Source organism: Penicillium hispanicum, assembly GCF_028827665.1.
Source record: "Penicillium hispanicum strain IBT 35686 chromosome Unknown utg000006l_segment0_segment0, whole genome shotgun sequence".
NCBI classification, from domain to species: domain Eukaryota; kingdom Fungi; phylum Ascomycota; class Eurotiomycetes; order Eurotiales; family Aspergillaceae; genus Penicillium; species Penicillium hispanicum.
In genome coordinates, this window is record NW_026623198.1 from 2543887 (window position 1) to 2570029 (window position 26143).

The following is a 26143-nucleotide window of genomic DNA, read 5'->3' on the forward strand; positions in this document are numbered from 1 at the left end:
GCGATCTGCGGCCTTTGGGGGCCAGAAGCGTCGTTGTACAGTAATCCCCCGTTTAATCCGAATAATAAACCAGGCGGTCAAAAATATACGATTTAGAGGGATTTTGAACTTAGAGGGTTTCTTGGCATAAATTAGTATTATAGAACATGCATTATCATATATCGCATGATCTATACGGGCTTCATCCTAGGGGTCCAAGGAATTTTTGCGGCAAGTATATCAGACAGAAGTGCTTAATACCTTTTCTCAACAGCTACTTCTGGTCATGTAGCTACCTGGATAGATATGTAGGTAGGTAAATATATCTATGAATATCTTTGAGAAATCAATCATTGAATTCCGAAGTAAAGAGGTTCGAAGGATTCTACCAGCCTCGGCGCTCTTAACTATGGTATTCTATAGTCAGATTAATTCTGCCTCAAGAAGCTCACGCAGCCCATCTTCGAGGCCTAGCCGGTCGTCTACGACGCGTGTTAAAGTGTTCTGGCAGGCATTTTGATCTCCGCAGCGGGTACAATTTGGTCCTCCCCAAATGAGAACCAAGTCGGCATTGATTGGAACATTCAGATGGCCAAGGAAAGGGTAGAGAAAGACCTGGCCATATATGAGAGACTGAAGACAGATTTCAAGGACTTTCGTCGACAGGGAAAGATCAATGACGGGACGAAGATGCCTGCTCGTCCCAAAGACCATGATCATGGATTGTGGTGACGGAGACTCCAAAGTCATGAACCATCAGTATCTCTGGTTTTCCCACAAAACCCGTCTTTACTGCCAACCCACACATTCCAAATCGCTTCTTCTCCCTCACAAGTGACAGAAGAACGCCGTCAAAATTTGTACGCTTGGCTGGATTTGACGCAAGTAGGACGCAGCTTGGGGGTTAATCCCCCACAGTCGGGAGTGGATGGCTGTGTATTTGGAAAAGAGCACCGCCACCGATAGACGTTCGAAAAGTCAACATCGCTGAGAGTGAACCAGTGAGCATCACAAATAGGGCTGATCTCCTTGCCACCGTTTATGCGGCAGTGACTTGTCCTTTGGTCATTGGTCTCGGTCACTTGTCATTTGGCATAGACTCGTGGCCGAAGAACGCCTTGCTGATGTAATAAATCAAGGGAATTCGCGATCTGGCATAGCGTGGTATTTTAGAGGCGCGTCACGTGACTGTAACCTTTCCCAAAACAAATTAGCGGCGGTGATGACGGAGGCGTCGATTCCTGGAGGTATTGTGAATTTCCCCAGGTCGAGGCGGTTCGGAATCTCCGATTCATTCGTGTGGGATCGTGTTGATCTTGCCTCACTTAAACGAGCCCAGCAGGTTTTGTTTCAGATTCCTCCATCATTTTCGATATCGCTGCATCCTCCCGATTCGATCAATCTACGTGTCCGCAGCCGCATCCGCCCCCGAACGGTCAGGCCCGCATGCGACCTCGCATTCTCGCTAGGATTCCGGTCAAGATTAGCTCACAGGGGCTGAAGTCATAATACCTGTCCACAGCTTGATTTTCATCATATTTCTCTGAATGAGCGAAACATTGCCCTGCGTCCTTCCGTCCTTCTCTGTTGTGTACAGCGGCAAGGGCAAGTGGGTGCACGACCAGATCTTGGACTCAGACAACAACCCTTATATCGGGGTAGTCGCAAGCGGCATCGTGAAGGATCAACGCCGTTGTGGCTTCGAACAATATTGAGCTAGGAGGGTCGCGGGTGATCTCAACCCTGGGTTCGGATCGGTACTCCCAGGATTCAGACGACATGGGTATCAACCGCCCCCCATTGCACCGCCCGACGGATGGCCGATCGCAACAGCCTTTACTCAAGGCCGATGAGCATGACCAGCACTCTCGATCTAGCTTCGGGAATGGCGATGCTGAGGGCCGACCCATGTTGCACCACACCCGCCGGCCAACCATCCGGAGTAAAAGCCCGGATCACGACGCCGCCCAAGCAACCCGCAAGAAATATTTGATTGCCTTGGGTTTTCTGCTACTGAGTCTAGCGAGCTTCGTTATTCAGACGGAAACCGCGGTGTATATCCAGCACGAGTTGCATTGGGATAAGCCGTATTGCATGCTGTAAGTTGGAAGTGGCCGCGATGGCACTGGCGACCTCGACTCTTGTACCCCATTCCAATTTTTCCGGACTGTAATCGCTTACCACCACCGCTTCCTCCGCACAGCTATATCACTCACGGCTCCTGGGTGTTGCTCTGGCCGGTCCAGCTGCTCATCCTTAGAATCCAGAAGCGGAAATTGTCGTGGAACGCCTTCTGGCGGCGCCATGTCTTTCTCCTCAAGACTACGGCGCAGATGGTGGAAACCCAGGATGTCCATCTCACCTCACGCTCCTACAATCGGTCACCAGTTCCATACATGGTGAAGACTACCGCATTTGTGACCAGTGCGCTCACGATTGCTGGAGGCTCGTGGTACGTGGCGGTCAACTTGACCTCCGCCAGTGATCTGACCGCGATCTATAACTGCTCGGCCTTCTTTGCATATGCCTTTTCGATTCCTCTCCTGAAGGAGAAATTCCGGTTTGACAAAGTGTTCGCCGTCGGTGTCGCTATTCTTGGTGTCCTCGTGGTTGCATACGGGGATCGGCCAGAGAAGAAAGTTTCAAAAGGCGGCACAACACATCCCGACGATCAGGAAGGACAAAATCGGCTCCTGGGTAATATCATCATCGGCATTGGAAGTGTCCTCTACGGGCTCTATGAGGTGTTGTATAAGCGCTATGCCTGTCCGCCAGAAGGCACCAGTCCCGGCCGGGGCACTATTTTTGCCAATACATTTGGGAGCATGATTGGAGCCTTTACTCTTTTGGTCTTGTGGATCCCACTGCCATTCCTGCACTTCATGGGCTGGGAGACATTCCGGGTCCCCACCGGAGAGGCGGCCTGGATGCTTCTCATCTCCATCTGTGCCAATGCCAGTAAGTCATTTACCCAATGTTCACTGTGAACCTGTTTTAACACTCCCCAGCTTTCTCCGGCTCATTTTTGGTGCTCATCTCCCTCACTTCCCCCGTTCTTTCCTCGGTTGCGGCGCTTCTGACGATCTTCCTCGTCGCCATCGTTGACTGGCTGCGTACGGGACAGCCTCTTTCTCTTGCGGCCGTCATCGGAGGTATCCTGATCATGGTGGCATTCTTTCTCTTGAGTTGGAGTACATACCGTGGGCTTCAGGAAGAACGGAAAAGGCATCTCGAGAACGACCAGGTTGAGTCAGAAAGTGATGAATAGACCGGTCGTGCGCTCGAGTGATGTGTGTCTGATCTTACATGTACATTTTAGCGATGGTTTCTCTTTTTGGCGGGGTTTTAGTATTCTTGTACAGCTATATTACTTCTCTCAAATGCCTTGTACAAACTGCTAGTAGCAAACTGAACAGGTAGAGTGTCATCACAGAAGGGTCTGACAGGCCTCTATGGAGGAATGTTTTTCACGCTTTAAGCACCTAGCCCTGGTACCTTCAAGACTCGATTGTATCAACCAATCCTTGATAATTTTGGCTGTATGATCTTAAATGGAAAAGCATTCAGCATATTCAAAATAAGCCGAAGTTCATCTTGTATAACTGCTAAATAAGGCTTTGTAGTAGCCCTGCCATTTTGTCCAAGTATTTACGGAAACTTTTGGTGGAGACTATATGCATCGCGTTCACTAGAGTATTAGGGCTTCCCCCGCTTAACTACCAGGTGGCTAGTTAGTTATCCAAATGGCATGATGACACCACCAACACACTGTCAACATTTCCATGGGCATTAGTTTGCAACCAAGTGCAAAATGTAGACTCCATCGTAGGATTTACCACGTGGCCCGCATCACCAGCACCTCCTCTGTCTACGAATCGACCCAGCCATCGATGGTCACAAGAGCTCCTTGATGGTCGAAGAGTCACGCCCATTGCCGATCAACGATCCGCAACCCATTTGGCATTGGGTAGACCATGCAACGTGAGATCGTCGAGACCGAAAGGGCTCTCAACCTACTTCAAGATCGTCAATGAGACCGTCCACAACTCCAACGGTAGTTACTGTACAGACTTGGTTGAACAGACCATGGAGCAGTTCCCCATTCTACCCCGTGTTCTATATATACTTTTCGTAGATAGGCCGAGCACATGGACAAGGCTGGTCGCCCGATCGGCCAGTCCGGGTGCAAAGAAAAGAAAACTCTAATAACGCCTTGTTGCCTCGATCGGGGAAATGCTCGCGAACCGATGCCGATCTGATATCATGACTATGCGGTTCTCGTCCAAACCGTGGTTAACGGACCACTCTCCACAGAAAGCAGGACCCATGGCTGCCTCAGATTTTGGGGGCACAAGGGACCATTCGACAACCCGGGTAACAAGACGAAGGGGAGGGATACACACTAGACCGACGCCTGGAGTGCTGATTGGGGCGATATCGCAAATCAGATCAGGCTGGGGCGTACGCGTACTTTACGCGTACGAACGGTGACATTTGGTATCCTTCCCCTTATCGCTGCAGTTGAGAGGGAACCTCTGGAACCTTGGAAATGAGTGTCAGCAGCGCAGATGAGTTTATCCCGCTTAACTGTATCCTCCCACTGCAAGATAAGTCTCGATGTGTGTACGATGTCCAGTCAATCGCCCTGTCCAATCTCCCGTATTTGCTGCGCCGCTGGATCTCCCGTTGCCGCCTCAATGGGCTTCAACGACGATCAGCCCCAGTGGCTTCCGGGCAAACCCACCTCTTTGCATTGAAAACGGACCGATGATTGGCTCACACCCCAAGATGATTGACTCTGCCGACGCCAGGGGGGCGGATTAGAAAGAGGTGTTTCAATTGCCCTCGAGGCACACACCAGGCGTCCGCGTTCAGCTCGGGCTGCGCTACGACGTCGCAAGGCACTAGCCACTCACCCTCGCGCTTGGTCCAATGACAGGGCTGCGTTGTGCACTATTTATATCCGATCTAACAGGGCGCCAAGGGGTTGATGGAGACAGGCAATCTCCCGGGCGATGGGGCGAGAGGGACTCCTCAGAATGTCTATACTACTACATGTATACCACTGTAGGTATAGTAATATTATGACGATTGTGATTGAAATTGGATCTACAGTCAGTACTCAGTGTATACTCCTATGCAATCCTGTGGTATGGTGTATGCAGCGCTGCCTATTCATCAGGAGTATGATCGAGTCGTTAGTGTCGGATGCCGTTCGTCATACTCCAACAGAAGTAGAACCACTGCATATCCGGAGTATACCTTCAATGGCAGGACTAGAATCCACACGTCCCCAAGTCCATGCAATAAGCATCACCACCAGGGTGATTTTTTTTCCTTCTGACAGCACACACACACACACACACACACACACACACGTACATATGTACACCCCCAGCGTGGCGTCGGGACCCACCGCACCAAGCGAGACTTCCCGGTCTTTGCTCGTTCAGCGCCTGCAAACCCACTTTTTCTCCGGATGCGTGGTGCGGTTCATTTATTGGCGCGGGTCTTGGACCCCAGGATCCTGCCAAGTAGGGAATGAGTACAGTGATACTGGACTTTCGGCCCCATGCCAAGTGGACTCTCGTACGAACTCCTCCGGTTTGTATACTCTCCCAGGTGCGAGGTCCCGTCGCCTAGTGGCAACCGCAGTCATGACGTCCTCGATATTGGGTCCATGCCTGTGTGGTCACAATGGCCATTGAGATGGTGTATTCCGGTGAAAATAATCTTGTGCTTTGTCGTCGAATGCGTGGTACCGGTACCTCGATTACTAGCAAGTCGAACGGGCAAGACGTTGTACCGAGTACAACAACTCCTTTGCAGCCGAGTCAAGGGCGCACAGGGTCGCCCTCGCTCTGACCATGCCAATCCCAGGGCACATCAATGGATCAAGGCCAAACCCCAACTGAACTAAAGGTAATTTCCATCCTTCCAGGGCCGTAGTTTGTACAAGTTACCAGTACGCTATCCACCGTTCCTCTCCCGTAATCTCCCCCAAAATCCTCATCTTTCCCCCCGATCGGCCACGGTAATACCATGTTAATACCACGTACCATACACCGTCCGTACGTCTCCGCCCCTCCTGGCTTGTTGTTCTTCCACCTTTCACTCTCACTTTCACATCCCTTTCTCTACCCTTCACGACTCTCCTCGTCGCCCTTCCTCCTCGCTGGCCGTCGTCGTGGCCGTCCGTTCCTTATTCCCTCGCTCCCTCCGACTCAAGCGCTGCCAATTTCTTCGCTCTTCGATTCTGCCTGGTGCGGAAGATTCAATGACCCTCGCTCGTGGTCGTTAACCCAGACCTCCAGATTCTCGGACTTCTCATTTGCACTGGGGGAGTCAAACGGTCTGGAGGTCTTGTCCATCTGGATCTTTACGACCGCTGTGTCTTGCGATTTCTTGTTTGCTTTTTTTTTCGTCGGTTCTCGTTAGATCCTTGCGCTATTTTTTTCTCTTGCACAGCATTGATGGCTTCCATCTCGCTGCCCCCGCAGTCTCGTTCGGGGTTTTCCCAGCATTTTGATTCTCTTCCCGCCAACGTCAACCGTAACCATCGCCTGAGTATGCCAGCTCCGCTGCCTAATCCGCCATTTGTGTTCCCCGCGCGAGATCCAGACGCCCCCGAGCCACAACCGGAGACCTTGGAGCGTCGAGCGCCTTTGCCCGCACTTCCGGCCTTCTCATTCAATCCCGGCTCCGAGCAATCATCTCAGCCTGCTCAGGCGCCGAGCCGACCAAATGGACACCGTCGTCGACCGAGTGAGTTTGTCGGAGGCGATCAGTTGGTAACACCAGGGACAGGGGATAATGCGGACAAACGGGAAGCACCTGCAACCCCGAGTCAACCGAGTGCTCCGCCAGGGCCTCCCGCAGGTAGAACGCCGGGGCGGCGACATCATGCCCACCGTCGTTCAGCTGCGGTGTCTGGGGTCGACCTCAACGCCATTTCTAAGGCGCTGGGCACCAACACAGCAGCTGCGAGTGCCCCCGGAACCCCAGGCCAGCCAATGCTTGACAATGGAAAAGAGGATATCTCAAAACCACTTTCTCATTCTGCCTCGAGTCTTGGTCGCCCAACACCCCCCGCGTCCCCCCAGCTCTCGCCCGTTCCGCCAATTCCGGCTGCCATTCACATCCACCCAGCTCCGTGCAATGATGATGCGGAAATTGGACGTCCAGTATCTGCAGCTGAAACTCCGGCAACCCCACCTACAGTCAAATTTCAGCAACCGGAGAATGACTCCCCGGCAGCCGATCAAGGAACGCCCCAGAATCACAAGTCAAAGTCACGGCCGAGAACTGCCGATGCATCTTTGGCTTTCGATCTCATTCAGAGCAAAAATTCGCCAGAGGCTTCTCCGATAAAACGCTCTAAGTCAACGGGGCATTCGCGCTCCCGCAAGAGCCTGTCTACTGGGCATCTTGATGCAACACTCGTGAACTCTACGAGTGACGATGCCCACTCGACTGACACCTCTCGGCCGTCATACTCGGATGATGGTTCAGAGACGTCCAGCGATGTCGATCACGAGGAAGGCAGCTCTGTTTCAGCCAAGAAACCCCATTCCAAATCTAAGAAGCAGAAGCGCGTCCGCTCGTGGGCGGGCTCGATTTTGACTCGTGGCAAAGGCAAGCGCCATGTGAAAGGGGAGACAGAAACTCCAGCTCACCAAGCTTTGACTCCCCCTGCACTGACGCGCACCAATTCGGATGTGGGGTCGGTTATGGAAGTCGATTTTGACAACGACGATGTCGTTGTACTTCGCACTCCTACTAACCCAGATGCTCCCGTCACTCCCGCCGAACCGGTCCAAGAAGAGCCTTTCATGTCTGCGCCAAGCCTTGAGAGTTCATGGAAACCGAGAAGTTTCTATGAACAAACTGTCCAGGATCAGGGTGATACGCTGAGCAGCCCCATAATCGACCTTGATGCAGCGCTTGGCCCATTCAACACCCCCGACATGCGGCCGGCGACTGGCGCACCGAGCAAATTCTCTGTGGCAACGCAGCGTATGTATAGTGGTGGACGACGAGGTGAATTCATTGGTCCAGAGATGCGGTATCATCGTCGTGCAGAGAGTGCCCCGGTGATGCCTCCCTTTGACCGCAGTTCTTTGAGTGTCAACCGATTGGGAGTAACTTCTGCCGAAACTCCAGACGTCTTCTACGAAGAGGAAGAAGATGCTTTCTTGGCCGCAAATCAATCTCCCAATCAGGAAGATGCTCCAACCGAAAGTGCGATGGCCACATCATCTGATGAGGATTCCAAGTCTGCCAAGAGCAATGACAGTGCCAACACTTTGACAAAGGCGCCTAAACCGAGTTCTCCTCAGCAAACAGGTCTCGGCATTCAACCGGCCGATGACGGCACTACTAGTCAAGAAACTTCTACACCGGTTCAGCAAGGCGCTTTGGATGCCATACGCCCCAGCAACTCGGTTGCCCAACGACCTCGCCGTCCAGTGGAGATTATGAAGTCAGAAGAGAATGTGCCGAAGGCACTGGGACCTAGTCCAGATATCTCTCCTCGTTACCTGGCCGTTGATAAACGACCAGCTACATCCCCACACGAGCTGACACCAAGCATCCCGCCCTTTTCGCTATCGGCAAACGTTTCGCCTTCGGATTCCTCCTTCCCATCTCCAGATGCCCGTCGGTCATTCACTGATCGTAATTTCTCGAGTCATTCATACCACCACCTGCCTTCGGACTATCACTATGCCTCAGTTGACGATGTTCCGTCTCTTACGAGCAGCGCCTCGACCACGACCAATACCAGGCATCGCTTTTCGGCCTCGTTCATTTCCCGTGGTCGATTGTCAACGGATCGTGCTACCTCATTTTCGGCAGCCCTCAATCGACGCAGCAGCCCGGCGCATGCTTCAAAGAGGTCTAGTCTGGCTAGTCTGTCCAAGCTAGTTGGCGGTCAGAACTCCGAGCGAAGCAAACTCTATCAAGAGGAGAAGCCCCCAAGTGATCCGCCCGAGAAGTCGAAGAAGAAAGGCCGTCGACTAAGCCGACTGATGCAATTCTGGAAACCGAGGGACAAAGACAGACCTGACACAGAGACCATTACTCCTTCTGAACGGCCGCTCTGAGAGGTCCTCTGCTCTTTGGGCTTGGTGCATTTATTTTGATTTCATGGCGCACATCTCGGCATAGCGATATCCTGACAGAGTTCTCCATTTCCCTCAGCATCTCTTCTCCCTACCCCCTTCCGTTCACGCCCACCCGGCTGTCTGGGCTCTCTCTGATCGGACTGTACATATTATTTCCGGCTCCGGTTTTCGTGTGGATTTTGTTTGCCTTTATTTGTTTTGGCGATCTTGCTACCTTTTTTGTCTCTTTTGCGGACGCCCATTCACGAATTTCTTTCCCCCAGGATGCCACAATTGGCGCCTGAGTACGATATGCCCTCGATTCTTGTCCATCATTTACCTACAGGTGTGAGTGACGCATGGCTTGTTTGACTTTCTCTACGATCGTTGTCCCACCGAGGACCTCTTTTTTTGACTTTTATCTTCTTCATCTTCTCCATTTCCAACTACAGCAGAACGCTTGGAATGCTATTCTCACCCTCCGTATTGGACGGAGGGTGGCTTTTCTTTTTCGTTTCTCTTCTCATATTCATTTGGCGTGGATGTATGTAGCTAGTTGATTTGTGGTGTAGTGGCAATGTGACTTTGATAAGCTGCGATAAGCACAAAAAAGTCGTTTCAACCTCCAATTCCCCAACGCTGTACAGTCACTCGCCCGGGCATTGTCAACGCAGAAGTCACTAGTTGGACCACAAGGCTATGCTGTAACCTCAAGCGCAGACGCCCTTTCAATAGACGCAATGCCACCTCCACGACAAGGGGACCGCAAGAAGCCCCCGAGCTCCTCCAAGTCCAAGCCCCAGCGCTCTCGCCAATCCGCGAAACAATCCGGTCGCAAAGCGAGTAACAATGCCGACAATCCAGCCGGCGATGCGAACCCCACATTAATTGATTTTTCTGCTGCAATCCCCATCTCCCTCCAACAACTCCTCCTAGATGTCTTCAAGACCGCCCTCCTCGCCCCGCCGACAGAACACAAGCCCTCCCCCACAGCCTCTCAAGAATCCAACGAACCCTCGAACGCACCCGACGAGTCCGAACCTCTTGATACCAAACCCCTGATCCAGACTATCAAGTCCCACCTCTACCAGCGAGACTTTGATTCCGCATTCACAGATGCAGGCGAAGACCTACTGCGCGCCTATGCGCTGCGCTGGAGCGCCGCCCGCGCATTGGGCTATGCGGGTCTTTTCAGGGCTGTCCTGGGCTGGATGCATACGCCCCGAGACAGCGATACCGATACCAGTCACCCGGTGGCAGGGGGGAATGGCACAAGAGTGGTGTGTATCGGCGGCGGCGCGGGCGCAGAAATAGTCGCTCTTGCCGCGGCCTGGCGGGACCTAGCCATGGCCACAGGCGTCGAAACGCTCGGGCAGCGCGTTACCGAGGTATCCCTGGACGAGAGGCAGCGCGATACTCAGAGCGCAGAAGCAGACGGGCAGGTCGAGGCTGGATCCTCGGGCCCGCCGGGTCTGTCTGTTGCCGCGGTGGATATCGCAGACTGGTCGAGCGTGGTTGAGCGGCTTTCTCGAACGATAGCCTCTGCGGAGGTACCGGCGTCGTTTATCTCGAAGCACCAGCCGCCGTTGGTCTCCGAGGCCGAGGGGGTCTCTGTATTGTTCCGCCGGGCGGACGTTCTTACTCTGCCCGAGCTGGACTTGAAGGATGTTTTGTTGGGTACGCATGACGAGGCGTCGGCTGCTGGCTCTTTGCTTGTGACGCTTATGTTCACCTTGAACGAGCTATTCTCTACCTCGATGGCGAAGACGACTGGTCTCTTGCTTCGCATGACGGATTTGCTACCGTCCGGAGCTGTCCTTCTTGTTGTTGATAGTCCGGGCAGTTACTCGACTTTGAAGCTTGGTAAAGGGAATGATGGTGCTGCGCAGGAGCGGAAGTACCCGATGAAGTTTTTACTTGACCATACGCTTCTCTCCGTTGCGGAAGGAAAGTGGGAGCGTATATACTCGCAAGACTCCCGGTGGTGGAGGCGGGACGCGACACGATTACGGTACGATGTTGGCGAAGGTGCTGGGTTGGAGGATATGCGGTTCCAGGTGCATGTGTACCGTCGGATATAATGGATTTGACACCTCTCTGCGAGGGGATGCGAGGGGATCGCCGTGCGCAATACTCGAAATATATATGAGAATATCGGGAGTAGAAAGTCCGATATAGAGTAGAGGTATGATATTGCTACAGTTCAGAAAAAAGGGCGGGCTTAGCAATGACCACCCACAGTCGCGCTGGAGAATAAACACAGCCGAGAGAGCGCTATCAAACACGGCGTGCTATTAAATGGTACAAGTCAAACTCCCTTCGAAAATATGACGGGGCGCAGCCGCATACACCACCCCCCATCAGTCCCTCATAACTGGCTCGCTTTTGAGACTCTCCTAATTCCGCAGACCAAGCAAGAGGCTAGTGCTCTTGCCGCCCTCCTTGCCCTCGCCACCGGGCAGATATGTGACGTTGGGGTTGGTAGACAGAGTGTTGGCAATCTCGCGGCTAGCATCAATCCGACGAATCTCAATCAAGCCGCTACCAGCCTTGGCAACGGCCTTGCTGATGATATCGGCACTCTCGGCTTCACCCTCAGCGCGGATGACGTTCGCCTGGCGCTCCTGCTCGGCACGCTCGACGATGAATCGTGCCCGCTCGGCATCCTGCTGGGCGATCTGCTTCTGTTCGACGGCGCGGGTGAACTCCTTGCCGAAGGTCATATGGGTGATGGAGACATCCTCAAGAGCGATGTTGAACTGCGAGGCGCGCTTGAGGAGGTCGGTGCGGATGCGGTTGGAGACGGCTTCACGTTGGGTGATGAGCTCTGCGGCGTCGAACTGGGCAACGATTGCCTTCAAGACTTCGTTTCCGATGGAGGGGAGAACACGCTCATCGTAATCGGTACCATATGACTGCACAGGCAACTTGATTAGAGCTTGATTCTTTCACGGTCGGGAATTTGGATTAGGAGCGAATCTCACCTGGTAGATTTGCGGTAATCTCGGCACCTCCGGACGGTGCAGCACTCGGAGCGTCAAGCTCACCATCTGCAAATCCTTACTTCCCGTCGTAGTCGAGATGTTCCGAGGCTTTGTCCGCACATCGTAGATGATGGCCCGTTGCAGCCAGGGGATGAGGAAGTGCGTGCCTTCGTTGACGACCTGCTCCTGCACACCGGACAAGCGGTCGAAAATGACAGCCCGCGTGCCACCCTTGACATCGTAGAGAGATGCATCGACGAAGAGCGCACCGGCTGCCAAGGGGCCGGCCAGCCGGTAGATATTCTGGAGGATGTTGGCCATGGTGGGTGTGTGAGGGGGAAAGATGGACCTGGAAGCAACAAGCGTGATGGATGATGGATGATGTCGGGCTTTTACCTTGCGCCCGATCGGGTTAGCGCGTCGAGGGCCAACTTCGCCCGAACTTCGTCTTTTCCCTTCCGCCCTTTGCTTCCATCCTCACCTCACCTCTGTTCCACACTTTCTGCGTTACTTTCATACACAATGGCTGGTGGCGTCGATGTCAAGAACGGCTAGTGAGTTTCCTCTCCGCAGTTCCCCTTCCTTCGGAGCTGAGATGCTGTCCGGGTGCACCCGCTCGGTCGGCTATCCGGACTGAAGATGAACCCCCTCCCATGGGGTGATCTTGTTCGCTCGAATTGTTGTCACTCGACACGGACAGTGGTGGATTGTTGGTTAACGATGTGATTGCAGCTACACTGGCAGCTGGGGCGCCTTTGGTACGTGACTAGACCTATTCCTCGAATTCCCGAATGCGCACCCCCGAGAGACATGGCACCCTGTCTTGACGACACAGAACGAGGGCCGCAATAGACTTCCGATGCAGACACACAATAGTCTACCATTAGACCAGGATCTAACATATACGACCTTGCAGGCTGCCCAACCCCCCAGCGCATTGCCACCTACGCGCTCTCGCCTAACCGCCAGCGTCCCTTCGCCGGTGCTTTCCACGCTGCCTTCTTCAACACCTTCCGCCGCTTCCGCCACCAGGTTCTCTACGTTGCGCCTCCCTTCATCATTGCCTACGCTGCCATGAACTGGGCCATTGAGCGGTAAGGGCTACCCCGGAAACAGACTGCCATAAGAGGAGGTCATTGTGAAGGATCCACAAGCTGATATTGGTCCCTCATTATAGCAACGAGTACCTGAACTCCAAGCCTGGCCGCCTCCTTGAGGGTGGTGACGAGTAAATGCAGTTCGTTGAGGCGAATTGAGGAGAGACGTTTTGAATTTGGCTTATACCGGAGCGCATCAGCCACGACTCTGCGCAGCTGTATCAATTGTACAGTAATTTAGAAAGCAATCGACCAATTGAGGTTTCCTTTGTCTGCCATATTGGCATGGGTTGTGTTTATGTAGCGATTGTGATGCATTTGCGACCGATGAAACGCACCGAGTGCGATTGCGCGGATCAGCATCATTTGGGGCGCGTCGATTGGCCCAGCAAGACCAGCAGCCAAAAGGACAGCCCCTTCCTTGTGTCTCTCTCTGTGGCAGCTGTTTCTCTTAGCTGATCTACGCCCGGATCGTAATCTATCAGTTGTACCAATTGTGCCAATCGCACGCAGCTCTCCAATCTCCAATCTCCCACGGTGGCCCAACGCCCAAAGTCCCCACTCAGAGAAGCGCGAAGAAAAACTTGACCGAAAACAGCCAAACTTCCGCCGGCTCCCAACTTGCTTGTTGCGTTCTTTTTTATGCTGCGGTCGCCTCGTCTTCTTTCCTTCCTCCGTCCACCCGCGTGCTTGTCTCCTCGTCGCTTCACCTCCACCATCACCATGAGCGAGATCGTCCACCCCACCATCAAGGGTAAACCAAACTCTTCTTTGCTATTACCCCGCCATCCCACCACATCCCACATCCCACCTTGCATTGTCGTCGCTAACCCCACCGTCCTTCTGCAGATGGCTGGTTCTCCGAGCAGTCGGAGATGTGGCCCGGCCAGGCCATGAACCTCAAGGTCAACCAGATCTTGCACCACGAGAAGTCCAAGTACCAGGATGTGCTGGTCTTCGAGAGCAGCGACTACGGCACCGTGCTGGTCCTGGACAACGTCATCCAGTGCACCGAGCGCGACGAGTTCTCCTACCAGGAGATGATCACCCACCTGGCCATGAACTCGCACCCCAACCCCAAGAAGGTCCTTGTCATCGGCGGTGGTGACGGTGGTGTCCTGCGTGAAGTCGTCAAGCACGAGTCCGTCGAGGAAGCCACCCTGTGCGACATCGACGAGGCCGTCATCCGCGTCTCCAAGAAGTACCTGCCCGGCATGAGCATTGGCTTCCAGCACCCCAACTCCAAGGTCCACGTTGGCGACGGCTTCGAGTTCCTCAAGAACCGTCAGAACGAGTTCGACGTCATTATCACCGACAGCTCCGATCCCGAGGGCCCCGCCGAGAGCCTCTTCCAGAAGCCCTACTTCGAGCTCCTGCGCGATGCTCTGCGCGATGGCGGTGTCATCACCACCCAAGGTTAGTTCTTGCCTTTGTTTTTCGCAATGTCTTTCTTTGCCCGTTCTGTCAGAGGAACACTCGCTGAGAATGTGCTTCTACACCGACAGGCGAGAGCCAATGGCTGCACCTTTCTCTGATCGCCGACCTGAAGAAGGCCTGCGCGGAGGTTTTCCCCGTCGCCGAATACGCCTACACCACCATCCCCACCTATCCCTCCGGCCAGATCGGCTTCATGGTCTGCTGCAAGGACCCCAGCCGCAACTTGCGCGAGCCCGTCCGCACCTGGACCCGCGAGGAGGAGGAGAAGCTGTGCCGCTACTACAACCAAGATATCCACCGTGCCAGCTTTATGTTGCCCAACTTTGCTCGCAAGGCGCTGGGTGCGTAGACTGGGAACGACTTGCCTTGAGCTTGCGTTTCATTTCTAGCAACACTAAAGAAAAGTTTGAAGGGTTATGAATTATATCATGATGAATGAAGCTCTTTTCCGGTCGTGGTTCTTATGGTATAGCGTAAGTTTGGTGTTCTGCATAAGAAGTGTTCCAAGTACAGCCAATGTTCCTCTTGAATTAGACATGCTCGAGGACGATTTGCCGCCGAAGAATTCGAGAATCGCAAGGCACATCGCATTGGCGTCCATTTCCTATCTGCGTCCATCCTTCATGCATGGACGCGCCGAGCTAAGGCCCAGCGTTTGTTTAGCGTGAGCAATCAGGGTGATTCGAGACGTTTGCCAAAGTCCAAGTCATCTCGCGACGTTAGGCCATCTGGACCATCTCTGCATGGGAGATAGTTCCTTGCAAAGGCGTGATCTTTCTGCTAGGTTGCGATACTGACAGGGCCCAGCGGCGTATATATAGGACGGCAAAATGAACGAGGGTTAGAACTCGCTGGCGGCCAGCATGACCAACGAGATTTGGACGGGCAAGGGCATAAGCACCCACGTACAAGAAAGGCCTATGGCAGACATTCCTCCACGTTCGATGGCCCTGGATCATCCGATGCTTGTGGCAGTGGTGTCGACTGCATTTTTATGGCAACGGCCAACTCAATCCGAAAGACCGTCTTATGGATATCCACTGCGCTGCCCATATTAGTTGGACGGCTGGAGACTCTGCCCAGACATGACTCGTAACCCTTGCAGATTGTGGATGAGCTGCACCGCAAACCGATGGCCATTGAAGTGTACATGGAGGACTATGTCTTCGGGTTGTTGAGCACTAATTGACGGACAGGACAATCTTGGATGAGATATGCTCAAGACTGTCAATTGAAGCTATCCACAGTCAGGCTGATTCTTTGGTACTACGTACGTGAGGCAGTATACCAACTTGCATCATGTATACTTCTCCCTCTCGACCTCGGCCCATACTCCACATCCCCGCCTCCGCTTCTCTCCTACTGCCTCCAGCTACTTGTCAACTGAGGGTTAGTTGCGACCAACATCTCCCGCCAAAAGACCTCGCCTACCACCCCCCAATCATGTCCGAATATCCCCATCACATCGCGCTACTAGGCGTCGGCACCATCGGCCTCTCCATGCTAGCCCTACACCTCCGCCGCCCCGACACCCAAGTAACCATCTACGACCCCCGACCAGACTACGAATCCCTTCTCCGGTCCCAACTCCCTCACTTCCTCGACGCCAGCCCCGACGCACACGACACCGACGCCGTCGCCACCCTCCTCGCCTCCCCCCGCCTCGCCCTAGCACCCACCCTCCACGCCGCCGTCCACACCGCAACCATCATCCAAGAACAAACCCCGGAGCACCTCGCCTCGAAGCAAGCCCTGTGGACGGACGTCGCTCGCTCCGCCCCGCCATCCGCCCATCTGTGGAGCAGCTCGTCGGGCATCCCCGCCTCCGCGCAGGCAGCGCCGTGCGACGCCTCCGTCGCGGCGCGCCTGCTCGTCGCGCACCCCTTCAACCCGCCGCACGTCATGCCGCTCGTGGAAATCGTCCCGGGCCCGCACACGGCCGCGGACAGAGTCGCTTTCGCGGCGGAGTACTTCGCCGCGGTGCCCGGTCCGGCATCAAGTCCGTGTACGTCCGTGCAGGGGGTCTCGGCCACGGCGCCAACAGCAACGCAGCACTACCGCCCCATCACGCTGCACAAGGAGGTGCCGGGGTTCGTGGGGAATCGGCTTGCGTTCGCGTTGCTGCGGGAGGCATGCTCGCTGGTTGGAGAGGGGGTGGTTTCGGCGCGGGATCTGGACGCGCTGGTGGTGGGGAGTCTGGGGCCGCGGTGGGCGGGGAGTGGTGTGTTTGAGAGTTACCATGCGGGTGGCGGGGAGGGGGGCATTGGGGCGTTTCTGCAGAAGTTGGCGCCGACGGTGAAGGATGTTTGGGCCGATTTGGGGCAAGTGGATATTCGGACGGAGGAGGAGAGGATGCGTGCCGAGAGTGATGGGGAGAAGGAAAAGTGGAGGGAAATGGTGGTGCGGCAGACGGAAGAGGCGTATGGTTCTTCGACTTCAGCCGAGCAGCGACAGAAGAAGGATCGCATGCTGAGGGGGGTGATTGAGCTGCAGAAACGGTGCTTGTAAGCGCGCGACGAAGCTACGGTCTAAAAAGAACTTCTACTTGCGGCCGATACGTAGGATATTTAGATGGGAGGGACCAATTGAAAATCGACAGAGATTCGCTCTATTTCATTCTTCAATATCAAGTTCAAGGGCTGTCGCTCCTTGACTATAAAGCCGTTAAATTTTGACGTGAGACACCGTTCCTTACAGGATCTGCTGGAAGGCACGGTTGATGGGGGAGCGCACGGGGGTGCCCTTGTAGAAGTCAATGGTGGCAATGGCGCGCTTGCTGATGCCCTCGGGAGTGAACTCGAATTTCTGCACATTGTGAGCGAGACTGACAAGATAGTGGTGTAGAGAGCGACAAAACTTACGGCGTACACCTGCTTGTAGGGGCCAGAGGCACCGAAGCGGTTGAGACCGAACTGCTCGTGAGCGTAGCGCTCCCAGCCCATGGTGGAGCAGGCCTCGACAGACAGCACGGGGATGCCATCGGGCAGGACCTGAAGGCGGTAGGCCTTGTCCTGGGCATCAAAGACCTCGAAGCAAGGAACCGACACAACACGGGCAGCAACGCCGTGGTTCTTCTGGAGGTACTCGGCAGCCTCGATACAGATGCCAACCTCGGAACCGGTCGAGATGATAGTCACGGCAGCGTTGGGGGTATCCACCGCAACGTACGCACCCTTCAAGGCGCGCTCGATGGTCGAGTTCTCGAGCTGGGGCAGGTTCTGGCGAGTCAGGGCCAGGATAGTGGGGGTGTGCTTGGAGGTCAGAGCTGAGTAGTAGGCAGCGCTGGTCTCGTTGCCGTCAGCAGGGCGCCAGACCATGCAGTTAGGCAGGGCACGGAAGTGGGCCAGAGTCTCAATAGGCTGGTGGGTAGGGCCGTCCTCACCCAGACCGATGGAGTCGTGGGTGGCGACGTGGATAAGACGGACGCGCGACAGGGCCGAGAGGCGGACGGCACCAGCGGCGTACGAGACGAAGTTCAGGAAAGTACCACCAGCGGGGATGACGGTGCCGTAGGCGGCCAGACCGTTCATGACGGCAGCCATAGCGTGCTCGCGCACACCGTAGCGCAGGTAGCGGCCAGACCACTCGCCAATGCCGAGCTCGGGGGGCTGGAAGTCAACGGCGTTCTTCCAGCGGGTGTTGTTAGAACCAGTCAGGTCAGCAGAGCCCGACAGCAGCTCAGGGATAACGTCGTGGATCTTCTCCAGGACGGCCTCAGACAGCTTACGGGAGGCAACCGGGGCGTCGGTGGACTTGTAGGTAGGGAGGCTCTTCTCCCAGCCCTCGGGCAGCTTGCCGGAAAGACGGCGGGCCAGGTCGGCACCCTCGGCGGGGAAAGCCTGCTGGTACTTCTGGAAGAGCTGGTTCCACTCCTGCTCCTTGGCAGCGCCCTCGGCGGCGTGCTGGTGGTACTGGTCGTAGACCTGCTGGGGCACGACGAAGCTCTGCGCGGGGTCGAAGCCGAACAGCTGCTTGACGTGCTGGGCATCATCGGCCTTGAGGGGGTTGCCGTGGACACCGCCAGTACCGGCGAGCTTGGAGCCGAAACCAATAGTAGTGGTCAGCTTGATGACGGAAGGCTTGTCCGTGACCTGCTGGCACTTGCGGATGGCAGCCTCAATGCCCTCGAGGTCGTTGTCACCATCCTTGACCCACTCGGTGTGCCAGCCGTAGGCCTCAAAGCGCTTCATGACATCCTCGGTGAAGGCGCACTTGGTGTCACCATCTAACGCAAGTATCAGTACTCGGATCTTTCCCCGGGAGTCAGGTCGATCTCACCAATAGAGATGTGGTTGTCGTCATAGATGGCAATGAGGTTGCCAAGCCTCAGGTGGCCAGCCATGCTAGCAGCCTCGCTGGCAATACCCTCCATGGCGCAGCCATCACCGAAGAAGGTGTAGGTGTAGTTGTTGAAGAGCTCGTAGCCGGGCTTGTTGAAGACACCACCGGAGTGGGCCTGGGCAATGGCCAGACCAACGGCGTTGGAGAAACCCTGGCCAAGGGGACCGGTGGTGACCTCAATGCCGGGAGTGTCGTGAGCCTCGGGGTGACCGGGGGTGATGCTGTCGAGTTGCTGGCGGGGTAGATTAGCATGCGTGTTTCGCGTGGCACAAGACCATGCCTAGCGACGGGACTTACACGGAAGTTCTTGAGGTCGTCCAAAGAGAGCTTGTAGCCAAACAGGTGTAGCAGAGCGTACTGCAGCATGCAGCCGTGGCCGTTCCTATGCAATGATCACGGTCAGAGGAGCGGTCTTTGGCAAAGAGGGGAGCTTCGGTGACAGCAGGAAGCAAGTACGCGTCGAGATCGGCACTCGGAGCACACGGAAAACCACCGCAAGGCCACGTACGAGAGAACGAAACGATCCCGGTTGATCCAGTCGGGGTTCTGGGGGTTGAAGTTCATGAACTTGTTGAACAGGACGTGGGCCACGGGGGCCATGCCCATGGGGGCACCGGGGTGGCCCGAGTTGGCCTTGGAGGTGGCATCAACCTAGTGGACGCGGTCAGCAAAGCTCACAGAAAGGAGTATCGCAGTGCCGTCGGTCCAAGGTGGCCACCGGAGAGTCGCTCTCTTCAATGGCACCTCCTAGGACAATGGCGGGAGCCGCGGCAAGAGCACAACGTACCGCGAGAACACGGATGGTGTTGATCGCCAACTGGTCCAGATCAGTGTAACCCATGGTGGCAGATTCTAAGCAGCGTCAGCAACAGAAACCACGCAGAGATAGGACAGCGCGACGTACTGAAGAACACAATGGAAGAGATGGAGAGGAAGAGGGAGGAGGAGGGGAACGTAACTAACCATTTGTTGGTGGGGTATGATGTCTGTGGTGGGGCAGCCGTATGGCCGTACCGGCGCGGTACAACGCAGTACTGTACATGTACCGTGTGGATAGGAGATTGCAGGACACACGAGGTACCAGAATCCTAGGAGTAAATCGTATAGTAGCAGTGGTACTCTTCCAGATTCCAGCATTGGACTGACAACCGGCCAGGTACTCCGGTCCTCGACTCTTCTCTCGGGGAACTCTTGCGCTCAGCCAATGATGGCATCTTCCGAGCAGCCCAGTAACTAACTACTGGGGATACCCAGGTATTCTAGAATACCTAGTATATGTCTGGGTACCTCGAGAGCTGAGCTGAGGTCCAGCAGTGCTGACTCAGCGCCTGGCTGCAGAGCTCGACAGAAGACCAAGTCGAGTCTTCTTCCACCAAACTCTCCTCGAATACACGCCCACTTCTTACACTGAACAATACCGGATGGATCAAAAGCAATGGACATCCATGGCTGGTTCTGCCAACGGTTGGCCCTGCGATGCCCACAGGCTCTCTACACCGGGAGCCACTCGGAGGACGCTGCTCCGCTGCGAAATTAACCGACCCCTCCGTCACAGCGCAGCCGGCGTCGATTATTGCTATATAATGCATCGTGAGGACGCTCTCGGCCACCAACATCATGGATTTGTGGCTCCTTCGCGTGCGAAATCGGGGCTCTCTCGGATTCCCTAATCGGGCCAATCCGATTCGGTGGACAGCGCAGCATTCGGCTGCAGATTACATCCAAGAACAAAAAAATCCTCATCCCCACATCGCAGCCAGTTGTGTTGGGGAAACCCGGTGTGCCAGAAACAGCGTAGCCGCGCTGACTCATCGCATCGAGGCCTGAGGAAACGAGCGTGTAGGATTCAAGGTAGCGAACTATAGCATTGAGCAGGGTATACTCCCATTGTCGGGTGATACGAGTCTGTCTCGGGGACCTTGCATCCAGCGGTGCCACAGCTCCGGTCAGCTCTTGACTCAGCCGTGATCCGTTGCCTGATCGCTTGAGTAACGCACCTGGTGCCCCTGCATGAATCCGAGGTTTCCTTGGACGTCTAGGAATCCCAAGAGACACAACTTACGAAATGCAATCTCTGCGGTGATTGATGCTGCTGAATTAGGCTTGGACGCGCTCTCTTTTGTTTCGCAATTCCATCGGCAATGGGGAGTATCAATGCTTCAAATCAGAACTCGGGATTTGAAACTTCCCTATCGGGCAGTGAGTGCCGGTCCAGGTTCCCCGGGAAATTCTCCGACAACTCTATGCCAGATGCCGTGGATCTAGATGTCACTGCGAGACAGGGTAGCTGGAGTCAGCATGCAGGTCTAACTAGGCTGTTACCCTTCTCGTGGCCTGCCCAACCACGCACCACCACACGGAGGGAGAATTTACAGGAGGCAGAGTATAAAGAATGTCATCGTCCATCACAGTAGGTCAGATAGCCATCAAAACATTCCGAAATCACCATCGTATTCTAAGGCATCGCAATCATCATGGAGGAAGAAAGCCGTACCTCGCAGACTGATGTGTAAGACACTATCATCCCATCTATCCTCTCGCTACGCCGGTTCTAACGGTACAGTCTCATAATCGGTGCTGGCCCTTCGGGTCTGATGGCGGCCTACTGGATGGCCCGCTGCGGTGTGAAGGCCCGCATCATCGACAAGCGAAAAACGAAAATCATGATGGGCCATGCGGATGGACTGCGCATGCGAACCCTAGAGTTGTTCGATAGCATGGGCATTCAGTACCGTGTTATGCAAGAGGGCCACAGGGCCGTCGAGGCCAATTTCTGGGTCTGTCGGTCTACCTATCATGCTGACGATCTCATTGACTGACCATGTCTGTGTCGATCAAAAGGTGCCTGGTCCAGACGGCAAGTTGATTCGGCAGGGTCCCTTCTTCAATCAGAAAGTTACCGAGTCACCATATCACCACATGCTTTTAAGCCAGGGCCGCATCGAGCAATTCGCTCTCGATGCGATCCGCGAGCACTCTGACCTCGAGGTGGAACGGGGTATCATTGCCGAGTCCCTGGAGTTTGATGAGGAGCTGGCTGGTGATACAAACGCATATCCCATGACCGTCAAGCTGCGCAAAGTCACCGAGGAAGATCCGAGCCCCAAAGAGCACAACACGCCATCGAGTGGGCTGTACCGAAGCAACTTGCTCCCTGATGACTGGGATGACCTGATCGAGCAGAGCAGGAGTCGACAGACGGAGACAGAGATTGTCAAAGCCAAATATATCATCGGCTGTGACGGGGCACACAGCTGGACAAGAAAGCAATTGAACATTCCTCTGGAAGGGTCCAGTACTGATCATGTCTGGTAAGCCCATAAATGCTTTTATTCTTGACGAGCAAGATTCCAGGCTGACCGAATCGGCGTGAAGGGGTGTGATTGATGTGATCCCCATTAGCAACTTCCGTAAGTCCCAGAAAGGAACCAGACCAGGTCGAAAGGCGCTGACGAAAATGATAATTACCAGCGGACATTCGTCGTCTCGCGACCATCACAAACGCAGGAGGTACCATCCTTGTGATCCCCCGCGAGAGAAACCTGGTACGTCTATACGTACCAGTGCAGGTCGTCGACACCGCCGCCAACGGGCGATTCGACCGCTCCTCAATCACGCCGGACATGATCCGAGCACGAGTCCAGGAGGTTCTGTCGCCGTATACCTTCGACTTCCAGACCTGCGATTGGTGGACTGCATATCAAATTGGCCAACGCATCGCACCCACCTTCGCCGATGGTAACAGGATCTTTTTGGCCGGCGATGCGGTGCACACGCACTCGCCAAAGGTGGGTCTCGGAATGAACATGAGCATGCAGGATGGCTTCAATATTGGCTGGAAAGTGGCTCTTGTTGCTGCAGGAGTCGCGAATCCTGCGATCCTCGACACTTACGATCCCGAAAGACATCGACTGGCCGAGATGCTGATCGATTTTGACCGCCATTGGGCTGGGCATTTCACCGGCGGCGACAAGCCGCCTGTCGAAGGAGGCCCTAGTAAGACTGAAAGCATGTTGAAAGTTGTCGCGATGTTCGAGAACTTTGCAGACGGTTTTCAATCGTTCTACGGCGCCAGCCAGCTGGTCGTGAAGGCTGGTGGCGGAGAAGGGCCGGCTATGGCTCGTCTGTTGATTGCTGGGGAACGATTCCCGCCAGCGAAGCTGCGCAAGCAGGTGGATGGCAACACGGAGTGGACCACAAGACTCCTGGAGAGTGATGGGCGATTCCGACTTATCATTCTGGCGGGGGATGTGCGAGACGTGACTCAGAAGCAGCGTCTGGATGCCCTTTGCACCTTTTTGGAGGGTGCTGATCAACCCAAATGCTCTCCCCTCGAGCGCTATACTGCCATTCCAGGTCGCTTTGACAGCCCGGTCGATGTAACGACTATCCACAGCGCTCCGTGGAACGAGACTGAGTTCTTCGATTTCCCTGAGATTCTGCGCCCGTTGGATCCAGTGTTGGGCTGGAGGTATGAAAAGATCTGGTGTGATGATGCTTGTATCTGGGATCGAGACTGCGATGGAAAGGGTTACGAGAAGTGGGGTGTGGATCGATTACATGGTGCCATGTTGATCGTTCGACCTGACCAGTATATTGGCTGGGCCGGCGCGTTGGAGGATGTCAAAGAGATGACCAGCTATTTGGACGATGTTTTGATTAAGGATTCATCATGTGAAGTTTAGGTCTACTTTTGTTATCACAGGGAAGAGAAAGACTGGAATATCAAATTTGCACCTGTGCTTTGAAGATTACCGACAAGAGACATTTCCATTAAACCATTAAACCACACGTACACAACAACAATACTCCTCCCGTCTTAATCAATCATTGCTGCTTTACACCGCCGTGCGCATTTCCGGCACAGTGGGCACATTCTCCTGAGTCTCGACTGTCGGGTCTGCAACATGAGACGACGCACCAACACCTTCCCCTTTATCAAAAGATCCCCGGATGATATCTGGATCAGCAGGAAACTCGAATTTCGAGCTTTGCCATGGCTTCACCTTCATCAGGTACATGGTATCGATCTCTTCTAGAGTTCGGCCCTGTCCCTCCATAACAGCAAAGTAGACGAGACCGGCGGCGAGGAAAAGACAACCGGCGAAGACATATCCAAAGCGGAAGTCGATGGCACTGACAATGAACGGGGTGAAAAAGGCCAGGAGGAAGTTCCAGAGCCAGTTAGAGGCTGTCGCCAGGGACATGGCGCGTGCTCGGTACTGCGAGGGATACAGCTCGGCGATGATGGCCCAGACCATAGGACCCCAGGTACTAGCGAAGCCAAGAATGAAGAGGCATGCGAATACAACCATTGCTACACCAGCAGGCTTGGTCCTCTCGGGATTTTCCCGGTCGAGCGAGAAGTGGCCCACCGAGGCAAAGACCATGAAACAGACGAACATCCACAGGGCGCCTCCGATAAGAGATCGGCGGCGACCATAGTGCTCAATGAGATAGAGACCCAGAAAAGTAGTTCCAAAGTTCACTGCACCCAGGATCATTTGCGTGACATAACTGTTCTGGATGCCGGCGCCTTGGAACACGGTTGTTCCATAATAGAAGAAGTAGTTGGCACCCGTGAGCTGCTGCAGGGCTTGTAGGGCAACACCGACGAGCACACGATATCCCATTGTCGGAGCGCCGAAGAGCTGCTTCCAACTGACTTGTCCATTACGGACTTCCTCGTCGTACTTTTGTTTGATTTCTTCGAACTCGATGTGGAGGGCACGATGGTTGCGAGGAAGGCCATAGATCTTGGAAAGTGTGGTAATGGCCTTGTCGACTTTACCATGGCGGTAGTCATACCGTGGGCTTTCAGGGAAGAGGGCCATGCCAAGGCCAAGGATTAATGCCCAGATATATGTCACCCCCATTGGGATGCGCCATGAGCTTGTATCCGTCTTAGCCTCCGTTCCAAAATTGATGCAGTTGGCCACGAAGATCCCGAGGGTGATAAAAAGCTGATATGTACTATGCAGCGTTAGAGACAATGTCCAATCATATGCGAGTCCTGAAGACATACCTGATCAAGGACCCTCGGATATGTCTCGGTCCTGACTCGGCTTGGTACATAGGCACAAGCAGAGACACAGCACCGACACCCAGTCCTGCCACCCAACGGCCCATTGCAACTTGATACCATTTGCCAAAAGGAGACGAAATTTGAACGGTGATGCCCACACAGACGATGGCACACCAGGCACTGATAGACCATTTGCGGCCAATGCGATCAGCGATGGGAGCTGCAATCAAGGCTCCGATCAAGGTACCGATAGATAGCTATCACATTAGCAAATCATCACCAATGAGAAGGTATAGCGCGCTTACCAGTCCAACAATCAGACCGGAACGTGCATTGCTAAAGTGATATGATCCGTCCGAGCTTGGCTCACCGTAGCGCTGCAGGAAGTTTTTCATTTCCAGGAATCCGGAGATCTGTCCCGTATCGTAGCCAAAGAGGAAGCCACCCATAGAGACGAAGACACCCATGGTAAAGGAGCGCCAGGTGAGAAGTGGAATGGGCGTGTCGATCATATCCTGATGACCCTTCTCCCGCTCCGCAGTTGACACTGACTCTCTAGGCAGCTCATTGTCGGCGTACAAATTCTCCGTTCGCTTCTGGAACGCTTTCTTGAACATGATGCTTGGGGCTATGCAGACAGACCCGCACGTAATTGTATAGGCTTTCTGCTATGTGCACGACACGCGTATCTCATAGACTTGGCAAGGTCTGCCCATGGGCTGCAGTAGGGCCTTTTATACTTCTTTGTTCTCTTCACCAAGACATTTGATCGCAGCCTTGATTTTCCTGGCGAGTCGGAGCTATTAACTAAACGGGAAACGATGACACGTTCATTCAGGACCCTCAAGAGGTCTCCCATCGTGACTGACGCTCATGTCCGTGCAAAAGGCCAGAATATGGGGAAGGGCGGGGTGCGTTTCTGGCACCTTCGTTGCGTCATCCATGGTTGACCGTCGTTGACTACCAGCCTTTTGGAGAAGCCAGACCGTGTGGACTCCATGGCCACGAGTCGATCGTGGTGGCGTGAACATGGATCCTGAGTTTCGTGCCTCGTGACAGGTGCCTATGGGCGAATGATAACGAGGCAAAAGCAGGGTCTGCGGTCGGAAAAGGGAGGTCGAGCTGGGTTGGGGGTGATGAAATCGGTGGCAGCCACGCAAAAGCTTGGGTCTTCGC

At 54.5% G+C, this 26143-nt stretch overlaps 10 protein-coding genes across 10 annotated transcripts; 7 read left to right on the plus strand and 3 right to left on the minus strand.

Moving 5' to 3' along the window:
- Window positions 1-1526: 1526 nt before the first annotated feature.
- Window positions 1527-3247, plus strand: N7459_007290 (DMT family transporter; the record flags this gene model as incomplete). The annotated part of the gene is made up of 4 exons (XM_056946458.1): window positions 1527-1588; window positions 1662-2078; window positions 2183-2937; window positions 2988-3247. The coding sequence occupies 4 exons, from the start codon at window positions 1527-1529 to the stop codon at window positions 3245-3247; spliced, it is 1494 nt and encodes a 497-aa protein (XP_056798457.1).
- A 3205-nt stretch (window positions 3248-6452) lies between these two features.
- Window positions 6453-9083, plus strand: N7459_007291 (putative cell wall proline rich protein; the record flags this gene model as incomplete). The annotated part of the gene is made up of 1 exon (XM_056946459.1): window positions 6453-9083. The coding sequence occupies one exon, from the start codon at window positions 6453-6455 to the stop codon at window positions 9081-9083; it is 2631 nt and encodes an 876-aa protein (XP_056798458.1).
- A 740-nt stretch (window positions 9084-9823) lies between these two features.
- On the plus strand, window positions 9824-11164 carry N7459_007292 (25S rRNA (uracil2843-N3)-methyltransferase; the record flags this gene model as incomplete). The annotated part of the gene is made up of 1 exon (XM_056946460.1): window positions 9824-11164. The coding sequence occupies one exon, from the start codon at window positions 9824-9826 to the stop codon at window positions 11162-11164; it is 1341 nt and encodes a 446-aa protein (XP_056798459.1).
- Window positions 11165-11479: 315 nt separating this feature from the next.
- On the minus strand, window positions 11480-12388 carry phb1 (prohibitin subunit PHB1; the record flags this gene model as incomplete). The annotated part of the gene is made up of 2 exons (XM_056946461.1): window positions 11480-11998; window positions 12068-12388. The coding sequence occupies 2 exons, from the start codon at window positions 12386-12388 to the stop codon at window positions 11480-11482; spliced, it is 840 nt and encodes a 279-aa protein (XP_056798460.1).
- Window positions 12389-12589: 201 nt separating this feature from the next.
- On the plus strand, window positions 12590-13299 carry N7459_007294 (ubiquinol--cytochrome-c reductase subunit 8; the record flags this gene model as incomplete). Its single annotated transcript, XM_056946462.1, has 4 exons — window positions 12590-12621; window positions 12800-12825; window positions 12984-13161; window positions 13245-13299. The coding sequence occupies 4 exons, from the start codon at window positions 12590-12592 to the stop codon at window positions 13297-13299; spliced, it is 291 nt and encodes a 96-aa protein (XP_056798461.1).
- Window positions 13300-13887: 588 nt separating this feature from the next.
- On the plus strand, window positions 13888-14950 carry N7459_007295 (spermidine synthase; the record flags this gene model as incomplete). Its single annotated transcript, XM_056946463.1, has 3 exons — window positions 13888-13918; window positions 14014-14580; window positions 14670-14950. The coding sequence occupies 3 exons, from the start codon at window positions 13888-13890 to the stop codon at window positions 14948-14950; spliced, it is 879 nt and encodes a 292-aa protein (XP_056798462.1).
- A 1094-nt stretch (window positions 14951-16044) lies between these two features.
- Window positions 16045-17109, plus strand: N7459_007296 (Dehydrogenase multihelical; the record flags this gene model as incomplete). Its single annotated transcript, XM_056946464.1, has 1 exon — window positions 16045-17109. The coding sequence occupies one exon, from the start codon at window positions 16045-16047 to the stop codon at window positions 17107-17109; it is 1065 nt and encodes a 354-aa protein (XP_056798463.1).
- A 183-nt stretch (window positions 17110-17292) lies between these two features.
- tktA (transketolase tktA) lies at window positions 17293-19783 on the minus strand (the record flags this gene model as incomplete). The annotated part of the gene is made up of 6 exons (XM_056946465.1): window positions 17293-17385; window positions 17463-18826; window positions 18880-19174; window positions 19240-19324; window positions 19451-19593; window positions 19730-19783. The coding sequence occupies 6 exons, from the start codon at window positions 19781-19783 to the stop codon at window positions 17293-17295; spliced, it is 2034 nt and encodes a 677-aa protein (XP_056798464.1).
- A 1633-nt stretch (window positions 19784-21416) lies between these two features.
- N7459_007298 (putative phenol 2-monooxygenase) lies at window positions 21417-23627 on the plus strand (the record flags this gene model as incomplete). The annotated part of the gene is made up of 5 exons (XM_056946466.1): window positions 21417-21451; window positions 21506-21719; window positions 21784-22253; window positions 22318-22352; window positions 22414-23627. The coding sequence occupies 5 exons, from the start codon at window positions 21417-21419 to the stop codon at window positions 23625-23627; spliced, it is 1968 nt and encodes a 655-aa protein (XP_056798465.1).
- Window positions 23628-23780: 153 nt separating this feature from the next.
- On the minus strand, window positions 23781-25584 carry N7459_007299 (sugar porter family MFS transporter; the record flags this gene model as incomplete). The annotated part of the gene is made up of 3 exons (XM_056946467.1): window positions 23781-24915; window positions 24968-25224; window positions 25273-25584. 3 exons carry the CDS (start codon window positions 25582-25584, stop codon window positions 23781-23783), a joined length of 1704 nt encoding a protein of 567 aa, XP_056798466.1.
- Between the last annotated feature and the right edge of the window lie 559 nt (window positions 25585-26143).